This window comes from Melopsittacus undulatus, chromosome 2 (genome assembly GCF_012275295.1).
Source record: "Melopsittacus undulatus isolate bMelUnd1 chromosome 2, bMelUnd1.mat.Z, whole genome shotgun sequence".
NCBI classification, from domain to species: Eukaryota; Metazoa; Chordata; class Aves; order Psittaciformes; family Psittaculidae; genus Melopsittacus; species Melopsittacus undulatus.
In genome coordinates this window covers 2,323,357-2,348,526 of record NC_047528.1, presented here as the reverse complement: position 1 = coordinate 2,348,526, position 25,170 = coordinate 2,323,357, and the positions used below count along the sequence as shown (strand labels likewise).

Sequence of the window (25,170 nt, the reverse complement as noted above, 5' to 3'; positions counted from 1 at the left end):
ACATCCTCTTCAAAGAGAGGCATCCACCACAGCTGTCAAGAGATGCGGGGAGCTGCTTGAGACCACAATTATATGTGTAAAGAGAAGCAGGGTGAATCCCTCTGTAGAGTGCTTAAATGCACATGACTGGGGGGAGGAATAGGCAGCCTACTTTAGGGCATCTTTTGCTTGCTGTCTCCATACTCTAAGGACCACCTTGCAAGTAGAGGAGAGTCAGGATCTGATTTGCTCTTCACTGTCTTAGCTTTACACCTCGTAGTAGTGACCATGGCTAAATTACATAGCCCAGCTATTTCTTTCTGTCAGCTTCCTTAAGTATTTAGGCTCTCAGCTCTGCATATACATATATATATATATATATATATATATACAACATATGAGATAGATATACATACATCCAGCACCTTGCACAAGGTGGGCATCTCCTCTCTGCAGGGCATTTATCACCATGCCCATGAGCTGACAGAGCCTGGACTCACTCAGAACCTTTATTTCAGTGCAGCACAGAAATCAAGCTGGTTTGTGGCACCCTGATTCCTCAGGGCACTTATGTACAGACCCATAAGTGAGTGGAGGGGCTCTCTCAAACCCTTGCCATTAGGGTCCCACTAAGCATGATGCTAAATCCCGAGCAAAGAGCCTGGGTTTCCCCAAAGGGCAGAGGTGAGATGGGCTTAAGAGGGAACCTGATAGCATTGTATCAAGCAATAGACATGAAAAACAGGTTGGAAATCAGTGCAAGCTCCCCATTACTTTGCTGGCAAAAGCAGCTTTTTGGCTGGTAAGTGGTTAAATGCAAGAGTTGCTTTTGGGGATGGGGGAGAAGCAGAGGAAAGACGCTGCAGTTGCTGCTCCTCCCCTTCCCAGCAGACATATCCCCCCTATCGCAGAGCGAGTGGGGAAGATGAAAGCCAGGATTAAAGTGGCATTTGAAGCTCGAACTGCATCCAGATGTGCTCCCCTCACACCTGTTTAAAGCCTGGCAGGGACCTGCACTCCCTGTCCCAGGGCACTTCACCACTGGGATGCTGCCAGTTGGGATCTCACAGAATTATAGTGTTTTTTTGCTTTCATTTGCTGTTTTTCCTCACTTCTCCACCCTTGTTTTTCTATGGAAACATAGGCCAATTTTCCCCTCCTCCCCATCACTCTCTTTTCCCTGTCAGCACTGGGGCTAGGGTACCATCCTTGGAAACTCCCTGGCTAAACTCTTATGGAACAGAGATTGATGCTACTGAATACCAAGTAATACTTCAGAGCTGCAATCACAGCCCTGGACTCACATGCTGGGTGCTGCACATTCAATCCCTGCCTCTTCTAATGCTCGTGGATGGAGAAGGAGGGGGGGAAAAGGGATGGGATGAAGAGGGAGGAAAGTGCTACGAGATGTTTTCGGTCTTAGGCTTGTCTCAGCGGTCTGCCCTATGCGATGTTGTTGTAGGCACAGTGCCAAAGAGAGCTTCAAAGAGGGTTTGGGATGGAAAGGGGAAGATAAGGGGGTGGGTTTTGCCAGCCTGGGGAAGAGGGAGCAACTGATATGAGAGGCGATAGGAAACTCAATTTTGATGCAGGGTGTGATGTAATTGCAGGGAGAAGAAAACACCCTCTTCAGCTGTTTAGTGCTTCCCTGTAACACAATTACCCCCCCATAAATCAGTAGAAGAAGGGAGAAGCTAAAAGGGAGTTATTTGTCTTGTTTTAGTTGGCTTACTTTTACGAGTTCTATGGTCCTCATCCCCATGGCTGTAAATCACCACTGTGCCCTTCCCTGCCACAGATGCACTGTCGAGCATCCAGCGTGGTGCATGGATGGTCAGCAGCTCAGAAACGTGCTCTTGCTGCTGGAGAGATTGCATTTTGGCCTCTTCCATCTGAAATCCAGGGAACTAATGGAGTACGGACAGACCTTTGTAGGATCGGGGCTGTCATGGAGAGGCAGCCTTTCAATTCAATGCATATAAGACCCTGAGTCTTGTTTTTGCATGCTGCATTCTGCAGCCACTTTCCCATCCTAGAGCAGGGTTTTGTTGCATCACTTTGTGGTCCTCAAGGTTTGTTTTGAATGGGGAAGCAAGGCAGCCATCGGTTTCAATGAGAGATATCTTAGTGCCAATACCTGTAGGGACTCTTATCACACTACCCACCTTCTTTTGCACCCCCTTTAGCTTTCCTAGGGGGGCTTAGGTTTGGCCAAGCAGCTGAAGCAAGGTTTTTGGGTAGAGCTGAAAAACAGATGAGCACTAGAGGGAGCTGCAGCCAGATGTGCATGCTGCAGATGTTGGGATGTCCAGGCACCAAGTAGTTTTTGAGGCACTTCTGTCCCTTTAGGGGTTGGCATCTCCTCTGTTCAGGACACAGGTTGGACTGTCCCTCTGTATTGAGTGTCATCCACCTTCACTACAATAGTGGCTGTAAAGAAGCCCAACGTAGCAAGTGGTCGTGTGGCTTTCAGGATCAGCCCCCAGCATCAAGTAGTAGCATTAGGAACCCCATCATTTACACATGGAGCTTGGCCACTTTGACAGAAGCCCCTGTTTTGATGCCCTGGACATGCCCCATGCCCTCTGGAGCCAGCCCAGCTTTGTTGCACATGGTGAAATCACTGCCCTTCAGTAGCGCATTGGTGAACCCAGGATGTCCCCCAGCTCCCCACGAGCATCACCTCTCTGCAGCCAGCAGAAAGCAAGGAGGAGAGGGGAGGAATGGAAAGGGTTTGTGCTTCCCGGCACCGTCTGCTTCTCTCCTTTAACCAGCAAAGGGGGGAGCTGGGACTTGGGGGCACGGGCGCCTGCAAGGAGCCCGTCTGCCTGGCAAAGGGGCTGCTAGATGAGCTGCTGTGAAAGGACTGCAGGACGGGGAGCGAGGGAAAGGGGGGGGACACACACAACGGCTTTGAAGTTAGCTCTTCGCTCAGGAAAACTTGACAAAGCTCCATGGCCTTCCCCAGTGCTTGGAGAGCCAATGCGCCGTTGGCATCCACTTCAGTCGAGCTTGGGTGGAAGTCAACAGCCCTGTGCCCGCTGCTGCCAGCGCTGGATTTGGCACCGTGTCTGAAAGCAGCTCTTATTTTAAGGCTTTACTTCTGGGTTGGTTTCCCCTCCTCCTCCTCCTCTTTATTTCTTTTTTCCCCTCTTTTTCTATATAAATCTTGTGTTCTGTTTAAGAACTCTTTGCACAACCAGTGGGATGTGGTGGCTTTTCCAGCGCTTGTTGGTTCCGAGACTGAAACTGATGCAGGGCAGGGCAGCAGGAGCCTGGGCTTCCTCTGATTACCAGGACAAGGTTATTGTAGCAGTTCAGCAAGGCTTTTCCAGTTGAAAACCTGGGGAAAATGAGGCTTCTGCAGATTAAAAACCCTCAATGAGATTGAATGTAAAAAACACATAGACTCAATCTCTGCCTCTCTTTATTATAGTTTACTGCACACTTCGCTGTGCTTAAATCTTTCTTTTCCCAGCCAAATCTCTGCAAGATTGAGCTGTTTAAGAATAGGCATAAAAGAGTGCTTTTGCAGAAAACAAAGGGGACAATTTGGAGCAGAAGTTCATGGTTTCACTAACAGGCCTTCTGTGAGGCCTTTCTTGGGTCATATCACATAAGGGAGAACAGCGAGATACCCTCCAGAGAGAGCCCACATCAGAAAGAGAGAAGGTCCTTCCACCCTTTAAGGGTGTTTTAAAGGGCATTAATGCTTCATTGCTCAATTCAAGGAGTTTTTCCTCCCTTTGGCTTGGTCAGGAACAGTTTGCTGCTCACAGTGATCCTTGTAAACCAAATAATGCATGGCTTTTAGTGATAACCAGCTCAGATCTGATGGCATTTATCCCAAGATGCTGCTCCTATGAATAGCCTCCTCACAGATCCCAGATCTGCAGGGATGGGCCCATACCTCTCAAAGGACCTAATACTGTGGAGCATTCATGTTTTGGAATGAATTTATTAACTGCCTGAGATAATTAAATGAGTAAATGAAAGTCCTGATCCATCCATGCATCATGTTTCCTCTGTAATTACGTTTATGGTTTGCTGTCAGTACCCATAACTTCAGTTGAAAGCTCGGCTATGCTATATATAAAGCAGGAGATGTTTGGCTTGGGGCCTGTTTATTTAAAGGGATGGGTCAAATATGTATGTATAAAAAGCCCAATCATCCCCTCCATTGTCCTCAGCTTTCTGGAGAATGGAAGATGGGGCAGGAGAATCAGAGGAGAGCATGACATTAGGAAGAGGAAACAGTGAAAACCAGCATTTATAAGGTGGTGGCAGGTAAAAGTGTGAGTCCTGATAAAGGTGTTCATCAGGTTTTTGACACCAGATGGAGGACTAAAGGCTATTCTGCAAACTGTGCCTTTGGGGGCTGCTTTATTCAGGCTGAATGTGCCCCATCGGTGGCTCCAGTTCTCCTCCCATTGATGGTGGTCAATAGAGACCGGGTGGAGATGGGATAGAAACCACCAAATGCCACCACGGACGAGCCTTTTCTGGGGGAAGATGATTTCCTTTACACTGCCCCACAAATGGACTTTGCTCCCCATCAATATCCTTTGGGGGATATTGGATCCCTAATGGGCATCCCTCCATGGTGCTGCCAGAATGTGGGGAGCAGGGAGGGTTGGTGCCTTTCCATTGGGAAGGTTTGGACCGGCAATGGGTGGAGAAGACATTTCTGAGTGCAGGACAGAGACTGAGCAAACCTTTGCTGTCAGGGCATGGACTAGATGACCTAATAGGCCTCTTGCATTCCTGATCTGTGATTTATTGGTGCACTTTTCGGGCTCAGCAAGCGACTGCAGTAACTGTGAGTTTTCTTTTCCATCTCCATTACCCTTTACTTTTTCCTCCCGACGCTTGGAGATGTTTCCAATTTTAGGTTCTCCCAAGCAAAGGCATGAAGGTCAGGCCTGGGAGATGCTCAGAAAACACCTTTCTGCCTCTTGGATCTTTACTCTTGGTGGGTCCCCTGGAGCTCAGTTCATTCAATGGGAAAAAGCCATCACTGCCATTTAGTGAGCTCTCCTCAATGGGGCCATGGTCCTTCCTCTCTTTACTGTCTGGAAGATATTTCCCCTCTTCCATGAAGCAAATTTCTTTCTTGTTGCATTATGTATTTGCTTCTGTTATTTGATAGGACAAGGGGTAACTGGTTGAAACTTAAACAGCAGAGGTTTAGATTGGATATAAGGAAGAAGTTCTTTACTGTGAGGGTGCTGAGGCACTGGAATGGGTTGCCCAGGGAAGTTGTGAATGCTCCATCCCTGGCAGTGTTCAAGACCAGGTTGGATGAAGCCTTGGGTGCCATGGTTTAGTGTGAGGTGTCCCTGCCCATGGCAGGGGGTTGGAACTGGATGATCTTAAGGTCATTTCCAACCCTAACTATTCTGTGATTCTATGATTCTATGGTGATCATTTCAGGCCATCTGTAATAACCTGATCTTGTTGTATCACATCCCCTTTTATCACAACGGGGATGAGTTTCTGTCTGTATTCAGCTCTCATTCCATCCTGCCAGTGGTTATTTCTGCTGTTCCCAACTTGTCTGTAATGGTGAGATGCCTCAATGTAGGCTTCCAGGTCCTTTAAAAATGCTGAAGACATCTATATAGGACTAGAAAATGTAGTGCAGGACCTAGGGGTAACATCCCAAGGCCTCTAAAGCATCCCTTGGCATCTCTGATTAGACAACTGAGCTGGTGCCCTGTAGTGCAGCATCTCTCACAGCATTCCTCATGTGCCTGAAGCTCGGAATGTGAAGCTGTCTCATTTTGCTGCCTCACCCTGCCTGCCTATGCTGCTGCTGGGACACACTGTGCTGGAGTATTTGTCATTTTAACTCTATTGGTGACGAGCTGCTTTGGCCTCTTGCCTGATTTGTGTTCCAGCCCATTCCGGAGGGCTGCTGATAGGCTTTCTGGGATAAGTTTTCACAGGTTGCTGGTGCCAAGTGCTAGGGGTTGGACACATCTCACTCTGCTCTGCGTTTATGCAGTCCAGATGCCTGCATCCGAGCTTGATGCCTGAGTTCCCTTTATAGTGCAGAAATTAGCACTCCTAGGGCATGATGTTATCCTATTGCAGATCTTCGAAGCACATCAAGGTAATTGCTCTCTAGATGTGTCTTTTCCTTTCCACAGCCTGAAGGAGGACCCTGAAGGGCCACCATGAGGTCCAAACTGTAGAGTTTTGCAGCTAGGTGATACATTGTCCAAAGACTCATGGGTCTACCCTTAAGGACGTGATATAGCTGAGATACCTGAGCATCCAAAACATCACCAGTAGGTTTCATCTCCATGAGCTCAGGTCCAGCACTGGGTCACATCTAAGGCAGGATGAGTTGCCTTTTGAAAGTGCCCCTCTTCAGATGGGGAGCATTGCATGGGCAACAGTGGGCAAGGGAATGAGATGAACTACAGGGCAACTAAATAGTCCCCTTTCCATTCCCCTTGAAACTCACTGGCCAGAACTTCTGCTCGCTGTACATTTAATGGACCTCTTTAAATACATGTATGGTGCATATATTTGCATAGCTAGCAGAGTGGTGCTTTCCCTTCCAAGGTTGTACCTGATTATCTAGTGCCAGCAAAGCCAAACTCCAGCCACTTGGGACTTTGTCAGTGCAGACCTAGTCAGCCCTAGTGAGGATCATAGCTTTTCCCAGCTGGAATAATGGTTGGGGTTAGCAGTTATGTGCAACCCAGAGAGAGCTCCAACATACACAGCAGCTGGTTCAAGCCAAGTTTGAGGGAGCTGGTGGAACATAGATGTGTTTTCCTGAAAACCGGAGATCAGAGCTAATACCCACGATCTTGGTTAGGGCTCAATTTTAGCTCCGTTTCCATCTCATTTAACTTCTAAAGGATGTGGATGTTACAGTAATAAAGTGAAATGCACCCAGAAATGTGTCTGCTAATAAGCCAAACTAACCAAGATGGCTTAGGATGAAACTGAAAGGCAACACATTTAACAAGGAGAGAAGGAAATATGTGTTAAGGCACTTGTGTTGCCAGGATCAGGTGCCAGTTACTGATGCAGCCAGCTAGAAAGTTGTTTTATGGGAATGAATAACATTTATGACTACCCTAAGCGGGTCATAAAGATACAAAGAGAGTTACACACCAGGCTTCTGCTGCTCGCTGTGGGTGCTTGGGGAAGAAGAGCATGCTCCATCCCTGGCAGTGTTCAAGGCCAGGTTGGACAGAGCCTTGGGTGCCATGGTTTAGTGTGAGGTGTCCCTGCCTATGGCAGAGGGGTTGGAACTGGATGATCTTAAGGTCCTTTCCAACCCAAACCATTCCGTGATTTTATGATCCTATGCATGGCAGCATTTGCTGTTTTTCACTTGGAAACACTGGGAATTACACACTAGAAGAACCAGTGGGGTCTTTGGGGTGCTGTTGGTTTCTTCACTGGCGCTAGTGGATCCCTCCTCAGTATGTGCTTTCCCTGCACATACTCTGTGCTTCCACACTACGTTTTTGGAGCCTACAGAAACAGACTTATCTACATGCAGCAGTGATGGATTTGGTGAAGGCCCTTGGCGTTAATGCTAAGGGAAAGCATCTGTTTTGCAAACGTGGTGGCTTTTCCCTGGGCCTTGCAGGGGATTTTCTCCATAATTAATTACATGACATTTAGCATAATCCTCAGAGAGTGAGTGAGACAGATGCTGAATGCAAAACACTGATAACACCAACTTCTCTTTCCCTCCCCCCTTGGAATACCACAGTCTTGGAAGATCCAGCTTTCTGTTATCATGGGAATGATGGGTCATTTTTCACTCTGTTGGGGGGTCTGTCCTACTTCGTTCTTCAGCAAAAACCCTTCCCGTAAGGATTTACACATTCAATCAACTTGGCATGTGCCCCAGGATCTTTGTCCAGGCTCTCTCAGATGATGGAGAGTGCACTTCTAGAGAGTGTTTCTTCCTGCCTACCTTAAACACCTACTTTAGCTGAGATAAATCGCTCTTCATAGTTGCTATCTTTCTTGTCAGCTTAAACTAAACACCTATTTACAGGTAGCTAAAATGAAGTCAGATGAGCTTCATTTGTAGTTCACTAGACTGGAGGTGATGGAGAAGCATTCACTAGACTGCAGGTGATGGAGAAATTCATATTGACCTGGAGATTAAGTGGGATTTTTTGCAGGTTTTAATGCCTTTTTGCATGTGTTTGCCTCCTCAGAGCCTTGTCCAAGACTCCTTCAGCTCTGGCTCTGAATCAAACCCAGCACTGCAAGCAGCTCGAAGGCTTGGTGGTTTCCCAGGTACAACTGTGCCGCAGCAACCTGGAGCTAATGCAGACCATCATCCAGGCGGCACGGGAAGTGATAAAGACCTGCCGTAAAACCTTCTCGGACATGAGGTGGAACTGCTCTTCCATTGAGCTGGCTCCTAACTACCTGCTGGACTTAGAGAGAGGTAAACAGCCCTGCTGTCAGCCGGGGACATGAGTGAGTAGAGTCAGTTGGTGTGTGTGTGTATGTGTACTGGGGCTGGAAGGGTCTTGCTACCAATGGGATGTTGAGGAACTACATAGACTTGTCTTGTTCTCTGAGACCATGTTCATTGTTATGGGGCCAGTCATGCCCAGGTGGTCTCCAGTCCAAAGTCTTCCATAAAGCATGCCCCCATCCTGGTCTGCTCATCTCATTAGGAGTCATGGTGCTCTTGCTCACAGCCACGGAGCTGCTGCTCGGAGCATACAGGCTTGTCAAGCAGCAGGCTGCACAGTCAGATCTCATGGGTCAGAGCATCCTTATATGCTCATGCTGCAGCTCTGTGGTCTCCCATGCTAGCTTCATGACCTGCTGGCAAGCAGCATCCATCACAGTGACAAAAGGAGGCAGGAGAGTCCATGGAGGGGCTCCAAGAGTAGATCACACCATGACAGACAAGTTATATGTGCCTCCTTGTCCTGTTGGGATTTTGCTTGATATTGAAGAGCTCACTTAAGTGATGTTTCAAGCTAATGATGCCATGGGAGGTTTCACCTTCAGTGGCTTGGTGTGCTTGCTACTTTGTGGGGCACAGATTGTGTGGATCTATTGTTAGGGGACTTTGGGCTTTCCCAGGATGCTGAGCTGGAGTTCTTGTCTCTTCCAGGCACAAGGGAGTCAGCATTTGTGTATGCCCTTTCTGCTGCTGCCATCAGCCACACCATTGCCAGAGCCTGCACCACCGGGGACCTCCCTGGCTGTTCCTGTGGTCCCATCCCAGGTGAGACACCTGGACCTGGGTATCGATGGGGAGGATGTGCAGACAACCTCAACTATGGTCTTATCATGGGGTCCAAATTTTCAGATGCTCCCATGAAGATGAAAAAATCAGGATCACAAGCCAATAAACTGATGCATCTGCACAACAGTGAAGTAGGGAGACAGGTAACAAATCCACGAGAGTTATTGTAATTGTACAATCATCCGTAGTGGTCGGTCGCTCTGTGAGGTTCAGTGTCTCTATCAGCTAGCAAAGGAGCAGGCTTCTCCCACGTTGCTCTGAACTCCTTTGGCCTGCTGAAGACTGTGGTGCTATGACCCACACTGGGACTCAGGAGGTCCTGAATGCTATTATCAGCCCTATAATGTAGAACCATGGGTGGGATGCTTCATTGCCACCTTCTCCACAACAAGAATGGCTCTGGCTTGCTTGAGGTCTGGTGGGGATGGGTCCCGTCGTGCTCTGCCAAGGGCGTTGCAGAGGCAAAGTGCTGTGTAAGCGTGGAGGATTATCATCTGCCAGATGCATCCAGCAGCAGCTGCCTCCCTCCCAGCCATCCCCTGCAGCCAGGAGGGATGAGTCTTCCTTTCCAAACTGCTTTGCTAGTGATTATTCCCATATCTGGCAGAAGCTGCTTTTAACAGCTTGCATCCAGCGGAGGGATAATGCTTACCATGTGTACACCGAGGTGTAAATCCCTATCTCAGCCCTCTATACAGTGGGCAAATGGGTAGGGGGCTGTAAAGCTGAGCCTTGCACCCATCTCTGGGGATGCAGTGTGGTTCCCAAGGCTGGCCCTACCACACAGCCTGGATCTTTCCATGGCACCGGAGAGGATAAACCTTGCAGCATGTTAAGCTCATTGGCAGTTTCCTGTGTAGCTACAGGTTGAACTCACCTTTGCAGAGCACAACCATGCCAAACCTGCCTCCTCTGGGCGTTTTACTCTACCATTCCCACTCTATCTGATTTATTTTTCATGATGTTTTAAGCTTTTGTTTTAATTTCAATGGGAAGATCTTCCTTTGGGACATAGCATTGCCATGGCTGCTGGATTCAGCCCTTCTTAGCAGTGTCCCACCAAAATTAAACTAGTGCAGAACCAAAGTAAAAGGCTCTTCTGGCCCCACAGCCAGGAGAAAAGCAGGGTGAGAATGCCCTGAATCCATCAGAGCCTTGACATCTTTATCCCAAAGAGCTGCTGAGAGCAAAAATGGATGTTAATGGCCTATTTAATGGATTACTTTGATTTCCAGCTCCTTAGGAATTTAGAAGGGGGGTGTGTGTGTGTGGAAATGCAGCTCTTTTGTAGATATCTGATCAAAATCAAAATGCTTTTCTGTCTGCTGGCTGCAAAAGTACCTTGGTGAAAGCAGTATTGCGATAACCCTAAGTATTCCATGATCCTATGATAGCGATCACCAAGGAGTTGTTTGGTATCTCATTCCCTTTGCACAGGAGCTACTCCAGAGCGACTGTGCAGATATCAGAGCAGCATTCCTTTCCTATAGCACACCCTACTAAGAAAGTGCTTTCTTTAGCAAGCTTGTGAGATGTTTGGAGGTAAGAGAAGGGCATTTCCTAACTCCTGCATTCCTTTTTGCAGGTCTTGAAAGCCTCTCTTGAAATGAAATGTAAGTGCCATGGAGTTTCTGGGTCATGCTCTATCAAGACCTGTTGGAAAGGCCTTCAAGAGCTGCGGGACATTGCACTGGACCTCAAAAACAAGTATTTATCAGCCACCAAAGTCGTTCACCGGCCCATGGGCACACGCAAATACCTTGTGCCAAAGGATATTGATATCAGGCCGGTTAAAGAGACAGAGCTGATTTACCTGCAGAGCTCGCCTGATTTCTGCATGAAGAATGAAAAAGTGGGGTCGCATGGGACCCAGGACAGGTGAGGGTTTCTGCAGTGGGTGCTGATTGTGTTCTGAGCCCCAAAGAGGGATGGGGAAGAGGGGAACATGTATGGAGGAGAGGCAAATACCTATATGCGTGCAGGTCAAGGGTAACTCTAACACATGGTGTGGTCTATAGATACCTAAGTGATGCCTATGTTCAAAAACAGGTCTGCCATCCCTTGCATTATACAGGCAGGCACAAGATACCTTTTGAAATCCCCCACACCTCCACAGCAGCTTATAATGATCAAGCAGATGCTTTATGTTGTGTTAATACTCTCCAAGTCATTTCCTGCAGTCACTACTGATGTGATGAGTTGTTATACTACTGTAAGGCTCTTCTAAGTAGGCATGTGTTGACTCCATTATGACCAGCACTCTTAAGCAGCATTAAAAAAGCCCTAATAACTACTAAGGTTATTTTTTAGGGTTTTCTTTTTCTGTTGCATTTAAAAAATCCAGGTGTGTTTGTGTTTCTTATGTCTCTGCAGAGGAATTTCTTCATCCCATTAATATTAGTGATTTAAGGTCATCCTGCCCAGCCTCCACTGGGTATGGTCCTGTCCCCTTTCACAGGCAGCAGACATGCTTGTCTCCTCCATGGTCTGTTTAATTCCACCCAAGACAAACCATTTCCATGTTCCAGCAGTCTGAGCATCTCTAGGTGGGCAGCAGACCATTTGACAGCCAAATAGCTGTGGTTTTCAAGATGTCTCATTAGTTGCTATCTGTTGGCCAGGCTTTACATAGTTCTCATAATTCATCTTTGCCCTTACTGTTACTTTATGGTGGAGCCTTGGACAGTCCAGTTGTAAGGAGCATGTGCCTGCCCTTTTGCGGGGTGTTTTCATTTTAACTCCTGTTGGATATAGAGGTAATTCCACTGCTTTGATTCAGTGGATAGAAGGCTTTGTTGTATTGAAAATGAAATAAATGACCCAAATGCAGAAAAGATACTCTTTGGATATCTTTGATTCATACAAAGTGTTTAGTGGAGGGACTTTATAAGCTATCCCTTCAGCAATGGCCATTTAATCTGGAACTGCAACTCTATAGACAATATATCACCATTTAACTGCTGGAACTGCTCAGGAGATGAAGACAGTTAAGTGAGACAAGTGTTTCCTCTTTGTTGTCTGATGTTTCAGGCCAGCTTTAGTTTTGTATCCTCCAAAAGCACTGGCTTGACTGCTCTACAACAGCACTTGTCTGGCTGCTTTGTGGTGGGAACACCAGGCTGATGCTCATTGCCAGCCCAGTGGTGGAGCAGTGATTAGCAAGTGAAGATGTTTATGAGTCACTGAGGACTGTAGGGAAAATACATGTGTTCAAAAGGGGGTTTCTGAGGGAAAATGTAATTTGAGTGGAAGCTGTGTTTTTGTGGATTTGTATGGATTTTGACAAATTTGTGTCTCGAAAAAGGCCTCTTTGTTGTGTGCTTCGCAATGAAAAGAGCTGTGGAGGTCATTTGGAAATTAATTTTATAGGAATTGTGTGAAATCAACAGACTGTGTCAAAACCAAAACCAAATCCATTCCAGATTTGCCAAGCTAAACATTTTCCATGGGCTGAAATCCTTTCAAGGGAGAGGCATGGCTGCTTCTTCATCTAATTCCATTTCACCGCAGATTTCTGCCTTTTTATCCCAGCTAAGGATGAAAACTATGTCAAGTTCTTGACTGATGTGTTGTTTTCTTTTCCCTTCTGAGGATAGGAAAATGTGTATTGCAGGCATCTGTTTATCCTGAGCTGGGCGACAGCAGTGATTGTGAGCCTGCCAGGCGAGGGTCCAAAGGAAGTGAGATTGAGTGAGGATTTAGAGCCCCAAGATATTAAGGCAGGAGGGGAAGGCTTTCAAAAGGAACCTGTCAAGAAATGCTCCTGATGCTCAACACGATGATGGCTGTGGGAGGGGAGGAGGGTAAGATAGTCCCGTGCTGAGCTGCAGGCATCTCTCAGGCCATGTTTTAAGGTCATGTATAGTTAGGCTCATTTTCATCACAGTCCATCTGCAGGCTCTTGAGAAGGTGACTGGTGTCTCCACATTGGCACGAGTAACACAAGCCACAGCATCCCCCTTTCTGCATTGCAATAGCAAAGGAATAAGTGTAAAATGCACACAATGTGTTTGTGGATCTGTCCCTGCTTTCTGAGGGGAGCAAGGAGAAGAAGGGGATCTGTCTGGATGTGGTTCTAAGCCATATGGAACCATATGAAAGGTATCCCTGCTCATTGCAGGGGGGTTGGACCTAGATGAGCTTTAAGGGCCCTTCCAACCCAAGCCATTCTATGATTCCTTAACCTTCTCCTCCCATGGATGCCTTTTTCCCTTCACAATTATTGTCTCATGAAGATGACATCTAAATGTATTTTAAACGCAGTGGCTCTGTTCCAGCCAGCCGTGGGGCTGCAGATAGCGCCTAATGACAGGGATGAGGAAGAAGGAGCACAAAAGGGATGCTGTTAGAGAGGGCAGGGGAAAATGTGGTTCGTGCTTACTCTGCTAAGTAAAACACTTGCATGGAAATAACCCAAGCAGGTTTTTATTTTATAAGTAAAGTCCCAAAGGCATTTTAACACTTTATCCTTGTGCACATGAATTTCTTTGGGGGGAGATCCTGCTGCTTCTTACTAGGCTAATTGTTAAGGTCTTTTATGGCAAATGCAATCTAAAAGGGATTTTTAGTAGTGGTCCCTCAGTTCCTTTTCTCTCTTCTTCCACCACCTGTCTATTCCCTCTTTGGCCTTATTCTGGCCATGAGTGTGGGTGCAGGGATCACCTCACAGGGTGTTACAGAGCACACCCTGATCACCGTGGTACATGAGACTGATTTGGGCATTTCCAGCATCTTTCCAGCCCTTCTTTCTGCCTTCAGTGGGGTGCAGAGAGGAGGAGACACCATTAACAACTTTGGTCATCATATAACTGTTTGTGTTGGAAGGGACCTTAGAGCTCATCCAGCTCCAACCCCTGCCACAGGCAGGGACCCCTTCCACTGGAGCAGCTGCTCCAAGCCCCTGTGTCCAACCTGGCCTTGAGCACTGCCAGGGATGGGGCAGCCACAGCTTCTCTGGGCACCCTGTGCCAGTGCCTCAGCACCCTCCCAGGGAACAGCTTCTGCCTCAGAGCTCAGCTCAGTCTCCCCTCTCTTGGGCAGGTTCAAGCCATTCCCCTTGGCCTGGCCCTACAGGCCCTTGTCCCAAGCCCCTCTCCAGGTTTCTTGTTTCTTGTCCTCAAAAATGGATAGTTTTGCATCATATAGAGAAAAAGTCGTATCCCTCCACCCTTTCCCCCAGGTCTGGTGCTTGCTCAAAGCACACTAGAAGGAAGAGAGCAGTTGATGGCTCAGTTGCAACACCTTGGATGTATTGTGTTTCAGTGTATACTGCAGGGAACAATCCTGCACTGGCAGGTGGGTAGAAGGGATAATCTAATTGGTGGCTTCCATCTCTATAATTATCCCTTACATTATGTGTGTTTATCAGGCAGGAAAGAGAATTGTGTTACCTTGTAGTGGAATCAAATGAAAGTCCACTCGGAAAAGGTTCACTTGGTGGCTCAAAAGCCTTTCATTGCTCTTTGTTGAAAGGATTTTAAAGTCTTCTTTGGAGCAAGCCTGAAATGTCTTCTGAGATACCTTTTCCTTTCTTAGTCAGTTGAAATTAGAAATGGTTTGGAAACCCACTTGCCTCCAAGCACTTGGGATGCATCCAGATTCCAAAGTCAGGGAGCTGGACCCAAACCTGAGATTTGAAGCCTCTTTGAAGTGCTCACAATCTGATTAAGGAGCTGAGTGTTGCAACCGGTGTCCAAGGCTCCTGCAAACAGGCTTGTTGCAACCACAGCCCTCATCGGCTCCAGCCAAATTCCATGTGCTTGTGTGCCACCATCACGGTTTCATAGCCAAAGAAAGAGTGGTCTGGAATAAAACCTGAAGGAGCCGATCTGCAGAGCAGTGAGTAGATTGTACAGATTTCCATACAACAACTTAACCACTGGGAAAAGGTGTAGATGTTCCCATTTCAGAGCTTTCTTGGATAGAAGCTCCCTATAGCTCACCTTTTAATAAGGTAGTTCAGTTTCTCCTGCCTGGAAATGTTGCTGCTGGCTTTGAGTAAATGATAAATAGTAATTTATTGCCCTAAATAATAGCAGATTATAAACTTGGGATCTCTTGTGTGAGAAAAGAAACTAAAGTATTAACCTTCTTTATCAGTTGGGTGTAGTGTATCACGTTTCAAAGGCTGTTTAAGGTCCCTTAAGGGATCCAAGGCAAGGGAAATACTGCCATGTATGCAAAAGCCTTGCAGAGATAACCAAGCTGCTTATTGCTGATCTTTTCCAAAGCAGCCTTGAAGCCAAGTGAATGCTGTTTCCTCCCTGCTGAAGATGGGAAGGAGCTCTCTTACATTGCAGAAATGGGGCTGCAGCTCATCTGGGTTGGTTAGCCACCACTCCTTATGTGATTCACTGGCAACAGATATAGCTGCTCTTTGGTGATTGCTCCTTGCTTATGCATTCATCCTTTTCTGCAGCATTATTAGTCTTAAGTACCTCCCAAGCTGTCTTAGGCTGGTGTATTTTCTTGTATAGGAACACACATGAGCATGCAACTGGTGCTTGATGATGACTGCAAAGACTTCATGGCTGGTACCTCTTTGGCATCTTGGTGGTCCCAACAATGGGGCTGGCCAAATGCTGCAGAGAACATTGGTTTTCAGTGTTCAATAGCAGCCCTTGCTACTACTTGTTCACTGCCATAGAATCATAGAATAGTTAGGGTTGGAAAGGACCTTAAGATCATCCAGTTCCAACCCCCCTGCCATAGGCAGGGACACCTCACACTAAACCATATCACCCAAGGCTTCATCCAACCTGGTCTTGCACGGGTGATGGAATTTCTTAGCAGAAGCACTCATATTTAGGTGACAGAGTGGTAGTTATAGGTAGACAACAGCATTTGGTGTTTGGTTTTTGTTACAGCCTCTTTCAGTTTCTGTCCCTCAGTGCAGGGACAAGAAGTGATACAGTGAACTTTGCCTTTGAGTAGCTCATACCATGTGTGATGGTTTAGCAGTTTCGGGAGCTGTTTCCATGTGTGCCACCTTTTCTTCTTGGGATCCAACAAATGATCCCATTTGATGGGATGAATAACAAATAGCAAATAGCTCTTCTGTGAGTGTCCTAGGAGTTTAAACTGGAGGGAAGTCAGAAATAGGCAGCTTTCTGCTCCTCCCACCTGCAGTGCTATTTCTGCTTTCCCAGGGCAATGCACTCATAGCCAGTGCCCATTTCAGTATTTGGGCCAGCTGTGTTTTTGGGGGGCTGTTTCTAGTTAATCCCTAGGGAAGTCTGAATCCTTCCCACTTTGAGAGACCTGGAGTTGACCAGAAAGTTTCCTGAACAGGTTTGGGGATCATAAATTTAAGCAGTGGAAAGAGTAATTTCACACAGTGGGCAGTGAATTAGGGAACAAAATATTACAGCCAGCTCTCCTAAATGTGTTTAAGCCCTCTGCATCAAACCAGTGTTAGAGTTAAGGAATATCAGGGTTAGGAATGACTTTCCACAAAGCCTGATCTTATTTAGGAGCAAGACTGATTAATCCTTCTGCATCAAACCAGTGTTAGAGTTAAGGAATACCAGGGTTAGGAATGACTTTCCACAAAGCCTGATCTTATTTAGGAGCAAGACTGAACTGAGATTACCTAGTTACTGAAGGCATTTGTGTAAGCTGGTTTTAAAGTTTCCCTAAACAACCTGTTTTTAGGATTTTGTTATCCTCAGAGTTATGTTTTTCTTAATCTGAATTCAAACTAATCTAAAATCAAACTCATTTCTTGTCTTCTTTCCTCCATGTATAAAGAACATTTATTCTCTCCTTTTTGCAATGATCTTTCCTAGATGGGAAGATGCATCTTACAAACTTCCCTACATCAGTTCCTTTCCCTTTTCCTTTCTCAACTGCTCCTCTGATTCTCCTTGGAACACTCCCACATTTATCTGTATCTTTCTCAGACTGTGCTGCTTACTTTGCTGTTTAATCCACGCTCTCAGCTCCTTTTGCCCCAGCCTTATCCACAAGTTTTAAGCTCATTCTCTACTCCTCATTAATGAAAATACAGGCTGGTTCTGGGATCTCCCTCGACATCTCCTCGCTGACATGTACTATTGATAACTCTCTTTGGTACAGTTGTTCAGCATCAGTCTCTAGTCATTCCTTGTGGATGAGAAAGCAATTTAAAAGTAGTTAAGATTCTGCCCTCAAAATCTTCTGTAAAGATGCACTTTGATGTATTTTTAGCATTGTCCATTGTCCTACATGTCTCCAGGGGCATTTGAGTTGTTTTTCTCTTTCTTCCATATACTGCTGTTAAGACTTGACATTACCAGAGCAAGGGGCACCAAAGGAATGAAGAGGAATTTGATTTAAAAGAGAGAAATTGAATTACTTCTTTACATAGCAGTACTGTCTTTTGGGACTTGTGGCTGCTGCAGTTCATGGAGGCAGATGGTTTCCCTGAGGTCAGAAAGGGATGAAACAAGCCCACAGCCAAGATGTCCACAAGGGGATACTGAGATGTCTAGGCAGGAAAATACCTTCTATCATCCTTAATGTAACAGCCCAGGTGCCTGTGATGTATGAGGAAAAGGACTATAGAAAGTGGCTGGATTTGTGTTTTCCTCCCTGAAAAACATCTCCTACAGCTATTGGGAGAGGAATTGGGCCAGGCAGGGAGTTGTTGTGACCCAGAATGAGTTTTATATATACATATGCATATATATAAAGATATATATAAGCGCCTTCTACTTAGCAATAGGACTGGTGGGATGAGGTCCCAATGGACCATTACTTTGGGTGAAACATTACAGATGTGGTCTCAGTGTGGCTCTCAGATATCAGATGGGCAACCAAAAGATCTGTTCTTATATCTGCTGGTGGGACAGAAATGAACCAGCATCCCCAGCAAAACTAAGTGTGGCTGCCCCATCCCTGGCAGTGTTTGTGGCCAGGTTGGACACAGGGGCTTGGAGCAACCTGCTCTAGTGGAAGGTGTCCCTGTCCGTGGTAGGAGGTTGGAACTGGATGAGCTTTAAAGTCCCTTCTAACCCAAACTACTCTGTGATTCTATGATCTCCCCATAGCTTTTAAAATGAAAATGAAAACAACTATGAGATGGATTCGCTTCTCCATCTGGAGAAAGACTCTTAGAAGTACTGTGATGTCCTTCACCATCTCTGCTGAGGAGCCACCCCATGATGATGCTCTATGATGTTTCTCCAAATGAGGGCTGGAAAGGGTTGATTTTGGACAGGCATATTGAGTAGGATTTGTCCAGTCAGCAGGGCTGACCTCCTCCCTTCTTACATGAAGAAGGAAAACGCACTGTGACAATGTGAAAGCCTGTTCCTGAGCCAGGACCTTGGCTGGGATTATGCCTGAAGCATCATTTTTCACCGGTCTTCCAAGTGCTTGTAGAGGTTATAGTGTTGTGTTAAGATGCAATCGCCTGCCTTTGTGTTTTCTCTCTGGGGCTCAGGAGGAGGGCATTTCTCTGAGTTGCTGGAATTGTGCTGGATTGAGCCCAAAACAAATGAGATTGAACTTAACCCATCAGCAGGGAGCTTGGTGAGATCGCAGCCCCGGGCTCTGAAAGCAGATGCTCGAGGGCAGCTTCTGTGGGTAAACTCTGGTCTTTGGGCTCCTTTGTCTTCTCCCACTTGCTTTTTGTATGTATAGATACAGCTGAGAAAGTAACTCTGTTTAAAGAAAAAATACAGATAATTCATCCAGGCCTATGCTTTAAAATAGAAAACACAATCTCTGGTGAGTGGCATTGTAGAGAAAGTCTTCTAGAAGCCCATGTAGGTTCAGGATGGGGTCAAAAGCTTTGCTTTGCCTATTCAACCCATCCATCCAGAATGTGCCTGTTCTTTTATCCAGGAATGAGGGAAGATTGTGGATTTTTAAATAAGATTTAGGTTTTATTCCTTTTTATTTCAGGCTGGATAGGATGGGGACATCTATGGAAAGGAATAACTCATAGTAGATCCACTCATTTTCTACAAATTACAGGGGTGGGTGCAAGGAAAGGGAGATTCCCAGGTCCCAACAGAGCAGGTAGAAGAGTTTTGCTCTTTGAATAGGATAAATTTGACTGTTGGGTGCTTTGTACATTTGAGAAATGAATGTCCTCAGTGGTGAACTGGAGTCAGAATGGACCCATAGAATCATAGAATACTCAGGGTTGGAAAGGACATTAAGATCATCCAGTTCCAAACCCTGCCATGGGCAGGGACACCTCACACTAAACCATGGCACCCAAGGCTCTGTCCAACCTGGCCTTGAACACTGCCAGGGATGGAGCATTCACAACTTCCCTGGGCAACCCATTCCAGTGCCTCAGCATCCTCACAGTAAAGAACTTCTGCCTTATATCCAATTTAAACTTCCTCTGTTTAACTTCAAACCCATCACTACAGTCCCTGATGAAGAGCCCCTCTCCAGCATCCTTATAAGCCCCCTTCAGACACTGGAATCTGCTCTGAGGTCTCCACGCAGCTTCTCTTCTCCAGGCCAAACAGCCCCAACTTTCTCAGCCTATCTTTCTATGAGAGGTGCTCCAATCTATTCCTTTTCTTGGCCATATTAATGAGCTGTCAACAGGAGGTGGCACAGATGCACTGCACATCCATCACCACACCTCTGCAGACTCCCCATCCTCCTTAGGTGAACAGCTGAGCATCCACCTTTCCATCCACCGGTAAAGCTGAGTAACGTTGTCAAATACCCTCCCCTCTCCTAATGTCAACAGGCCTATGTTTGAACCTTTGCTCTGAATATTTAATGCATTTACTAATACATTTATGAGGAGTCATTTGGAGGTTTCCTGGCCGAGGGGCCCTGGCTCGCAGGGGCAGTAACAACGCCTTTGGTTCAGCCATCGGCAAACACGCTCAGTGTGGCTGCAGACCTCGGCTTCGGCAGAGGCTTTCAAAGGTTGGTAAATATTTACACAGCTCCTAAAAGAGGGGGAGCAAAAAGGGGAGGGTCTTTAAACACTGAACCTGGAGAGGAATGCGAGGCAGGAATAACAAACAGGAGGCCCGTCTGAGTCAGGAGAAAAGAAAGGAAGAACGAGAACAAGATCTCAGCACCTCATTAATCCTGTAACTTCTCCTAAAGCATTACCTCATGAGGAATTCCTATAAATCTCATGGATTTGTTTTCATCTATTAATGGAGTGCTCAGCTCATGCTTCTCTCTCCTTTCTTTGCCCCAGCTTTAGACTGTTTCTGGTCAAATAGCCATGCAGAATAAGATTTCTCCATCCTTAGAGGTGCTCAAGGCCAGGTTGAATGGGGCTTGGAGCAGCCTGCTCTAGTGGAAGGTGCCCATGGCAGGGGTTGGAACTGGATGAGCTTTAAGGTCCCTTCCAACCCAAACCATTCTATGACTCTATGTCACCAATTCCTCCACTCTCCATCCCACCTTTCTCACAGTAGTTTCATTACTAGATGATCTTAAGGTCCTTTCCAACCCTAACTATTCTATGATTCTATGACTCTAAGACTGCACCAATGTCACAACCCCATGGTCTTGGGTGCATAGTGAGACCTGTTACCCTACAGTGCTAGTGTCCAGCCAAGGACCTAACCAAACAAGAACACTTCCACCATGGGCTGTTTTTACAGGCCATAGAGAAACAGCATCTCTGGGACATAGAATCATAGAATAGTTAGGGTTGGAAAGGACCTTAAGATCATCTAGTTCCAACCCACTGCCATGGGCAGGGACACCTCACACTAAACCAAATCACCCAAGACTAAACTATATCACCCCAGATGCTTCATTGCATCCAAAAATGGGTTGGATGGATTGACATGGGCTTTCATGTCAAGTGTGGTCCATATGACCCAACTAAGTAAGACTGGGTCAAAATATGCCAAGTTGGGTCCAAATGACCCAACCTGGCATATTTTAGGGGAAAGAAATAGCTGTTTTTTGAGAATGACTGTGGGTCCATGATCAATGGATCAGTTCTGGGAATGGCTGTGGATCCATAACCAATGAATCAGTGAAAGAGAATCCCTAATCCACACGTTACATCTGAAACCCTCAACCCAGCCACTTGCAAGTGAACAAAGCGAGGGAACCCAACACAACAGCAGACTTATCCCGACAAGTCTGGCTTTAATTAAAAGCAGAAGCAAACCAAGCAGTGGAAGTCTGTGTGATATTTGGCGACTTGTCATCCTACCCTGTGCTCCCACTGTGCTGCCTGCTCCTGGGTCAGCACTTGGGGTGTTATAGTGCCAGTTCCCTGGCTGCTCTACCATGCTGGGAGACACTTTGGGGGGAGAAAGTGCAGAGTCCGGCCCTGCCAGTATCGGTTGTGATTTCCCTGATAGTGTCAGGGCTGGATAGTGGCTGTAAGAGCCTGTTTGGGAGCTTTCCCAGCCCTGAATCATTGGCATGGAGCCTGTACAAATACTCTGCCTGCAGGGTTTCTCCTTCACCCGTTGCAGGTTAGGTAGTGTTGGACAAACACCTGTGGTTGGGTTTTAAGGTATCATCTCCCTCTAGCTTCTTTCAAATAGCTTTGGAGCCTGCCTGCGGATGCAGATTGCAGGGGACTATAAGGTTTTGGTTTGGTGGAGGTATCATGATTTCCTTGTCTGCCTGTGCGTGAGCTGGGTCCTGCCTTGCTTGACAGGGAGCCTGAATGCTGCTGAGCCCAAACTGAGAGTCAGAACAGGAGTTTAATGTTAGTTTGGGTGTCAGAGCTGGTGATGTGAGTGGAGCTGAGGCTCTCCCTGCCTCCCTTGAAGGTGTCAGGGCTGCTTGGCTGGGTGCTCACCCCTGCCATGTGCTGGCTGCAGCTGAGATGCAACTGTGCTGGCATCACCCAGCGCCTTGCAGAGCTGTCAGATCCCAGCACGACCATGAGGCAGTGCTTTGGAAAGCCCTGCAGGGAAAGAAGTGTGAGCAGCAGGTTGGAGGGGGTGATCCTGCCCCTCTACTTTCATGAGACCCCACTTGCAGCACTGTGTGCAGTTCTGATGTCCTCAACTTACAAAGGACATAGAGCTGCTGGAGCAAGTCCAGAGGAGGCCACGAGGATGCTCAGGGGCTGGAGCAGCTCCTGTATGGAGCCAGGCTGAGAGCATTGGGGCTGTTGAGCCTGGAGAAGAGAAGCTGCGTGGAGACCTCAGAGCAGCTTCCAGTGTCTGAAGGGGGCTACAAGGATGGTGGGGGGGGGGCTGTAGCGATAGGACAAGGGGTGATGGGTTCAGGCTCAAATAGAGGAGATTTAGGTTTGATATAAGGAAGAAATTCTTTACTGTGAGAGTAGTCAGGCACTGGAAGTTGTGAATGCCCCATCCCTGGCAGTGTTCAAGGCCAGGTTGGACACAGGGGCTTGGAGCAGCTGCTCCAGTGGAAGGTGTCCCTGCCCGTTGCAGGGTGTTGGGCCTGGAAGACCTTTAAGCTGCCTTCAACCCAAACCATTCTATGTTTTGCACTCGCTGACTGCATCTTCTTTCCTTTAGGCAATGCAACAAGACCTCCAACGGGAGCGACAGCTGTGACTTGATGTGCTGCGGCAGAGGCTACAACCCCTACATGGACAAAGTGGTGGAGCGATGCCACTGCAAGTACCACTGGTGCTGCTATGTCACCTGTAAAAAGTGCGAGAGGACTGTCGAGAGATACGTGTGCAAGTGAGATCCCTCCTGTCTGCACCCGGGAGCTGAGATGCCAGCGGCAGCCCGGCCCTATACAGAGAGGAGAAATCATTTCCTTGACTAGATGTCGTTTATCTTGTAAAGACACAGACTTGAAGGAAGGTGGCAGGAGGAAAACAAGAAGCATTCACACCAGTAAAAAGAAGACCCTTAAAAGCCCCAAACAAATGTTTCCCCTGCCTATAAAATGCTCTCTGAGAAGACTAAAACTCATTCGGGATGTTATGTTCTTCCCGAGTATTTCCTATGGTCGCCAATGATGTTCAGCCATCAAGTGCCTTAGTATTTTGGGAAACAAAAGTAGAAAGCAACTCTTATGTGAAAACAACTAAGGCTCACATTTCCCTTCCAGCACAGGTACTCAGTCTGCATTAGGACCATCCCAAAAGGGATAAAGCTACGACTTCTCAGCAATAACTGCCTTTGTTGCCAAAGACTTTTAGCAGGTAAACATCCATCCCAGATGATAAAGGTGGAAGGATTTCAGGTCAACCCCCTGAAATGAACAATTCATTTTAACCTTTCTTTTACGCAGGTCTGAGACTTTGAATTCACTGCTGCAGGAAAAGCTATCCTTGGTTTATCCAGGCTGGATGGGGTTTTGAGTTCAGCCATGCAAAAAATGCCTTGGGATCACAGAGGCAGAATAGGACTTTGTTGGGTCTATGAGATAGGAGTGGGGACATTAGGATAAAATATCAAAGTGAAGGCAAAATCCAGTGGGAAAGTGGAAAAAACCCAACTCCTGCTCTCTTTCTGTCTTGCCCTTTGGGTACGATGCCCTTAGTCACATTGGGCCACATTGGGCTATCAAATCCTTAGGGAAATATGGATTTTTTCCTATACAAACTATTGACCCAGCCCCAAGAAACTGCAGAGAGCAGAACAAGCCTGGTCCAGGCTGCAGGGATCAGGGCAGCAGCTATTCCCAGCAGGAAGGAATGGGAACGTGTCAGTCCTTCACATGGCCCTGCCTTGAGACAGCAGAGAACCACTATCTGTGGCTGTACATATTTTGTATGAGAACATACAGAAATATTTATATCTCCTGCTTTTGTCTACTCTTCTTCCTACATAAATATATCGATATGTTATAAACAAGCATTAACAATAGTATGAAATAAATGCTGAAGTTACTGGTGCAACAGCATAATGTTAGATTATTATGTTTCCCTCTCCTACTTGGAAAGCAACCCTGGTTTTCCTCCCAAGGACGGGAGAAGTGCATGGCCCAAGGCACTCACTGGTGTGGGATAGAGAAGTTCCTTTACTCCCTGTCTCCCCAGCCTCTTCATTTGGAAGAGAATTAGCCAAGATACAGTGAAGACAAGGAAACAGAGCACTTGGAGAAAGGAAGAATCACCATTCTTGTTTTGTATCAACCATCATTCTCATTGGTAAAACATCTCAGTGCCCCTAAAGGAGCTTGATAACAAACGTGACTAATACCTCTCATGGTGGTTTGCTCCTGTGTATGAAGAGAAGCTGCTGTGCAGGGGAGGTTTTAGGTTCCATTCCTTGCTCTTTTACTCTTGCAATAGGCAGCCAGCTCTGTGTCCCTGTTAGGAAAGGGGATGTTGGAGGAGGGTGTTTGCTATAGGAATAAAAGGCAGTGGAGCCTTTGAGGTTCTTCAGATCATTCTGGGAATGCCATTCCCTAAGGAAGTGCTGTACACAACCAGAAAATCACTCCTACAGAAATGAGGGGAAACAGGGGCTCTTTTCTATGGGGAAATACGTCCATAACACTGCATTCTTCATCCAAATCCCCCCTTTTCCCCCCTCACCCAGCTGCTTTCTAAGAGGAAACTGCCTCTGACATCAACCTGAGCAGTCCTGAGACCTGGAGGAGAAAAGCATCGCTGGCTATAGAGCAGCATTAGAGATATTTTGCTCTCCTCAGCTACTTTGCTTTGCTGTAATGGGTTTGGTCTCCTCACCTCCTTCCCTCCCCCAGCCACGAGCAGGCAAAAAGAGGCCTTTGGTAGTTTGTCAGTGGTTTGTGTTATTGTCACCCCATAAAAGCTGGTGGACTAAAACGTCTCTGCAGTGTGGTGTGATGAGCGGTGGGTGTCTTTAGGCTGACATGCAGACAGGCTGGTGGCACAAATCCCACTGCTCTCCAAAGCCAGGACTTGGCTTCATTTGAGATGTAAAGAAACGGTCCACTTTCATTCTCTTAAGGAATTTTTATTTCCAGTTGCTGATGGAGCCAGCAAGGCAGAGATGTTCTGAGCGAAGAAAAATCTGAGCATTTCAATGCTATTCCATAATGACTCCTTTTCTTGCTCCCTTGCTGATGTC

General features: G+C 46.8%; 1 protein-coding gene across 3 annotated transcripts in view; it reads left to right on the top strand.

Annotated features, from left to right (window-relative positions):
- WNT11 (Wnt family member 11) overlaps positions 1-24,013 on the top strand; it is a 28,519-nt gene extending 4,506 nt beyond the window's left edge. For 2 of the 3 annotated variants that reach the window (XM_034074385.1, XM_034074386.1), the window contains exons 3-6: positions 8,181-8,416; positions 9,101-9,378; positions 10,821-11,113; positions 22,672-24,013. In XM_034074385.1, the coding sequence (XP_033930276.1) occupies positions 8,181-8,416; positions 9,101-9,378; positions 10,821-11,113; positions 22,672-22,846 (982 nt within the window). In that variant the 3' untranslated portion in view covers positions 22,847-24,013. The remainder of the gene's footprint in view (positions 1-8,180; positions 8,417-9,100; positions 9,379-10,820; positions 11,114-22,671) is intronic. The other variant, XM_034074387.1, reaches the window with a different exon arrangement.
- The last annotated feature ends 1,157 nt before the right edge of the window (positions 24,014-25,170 follow it).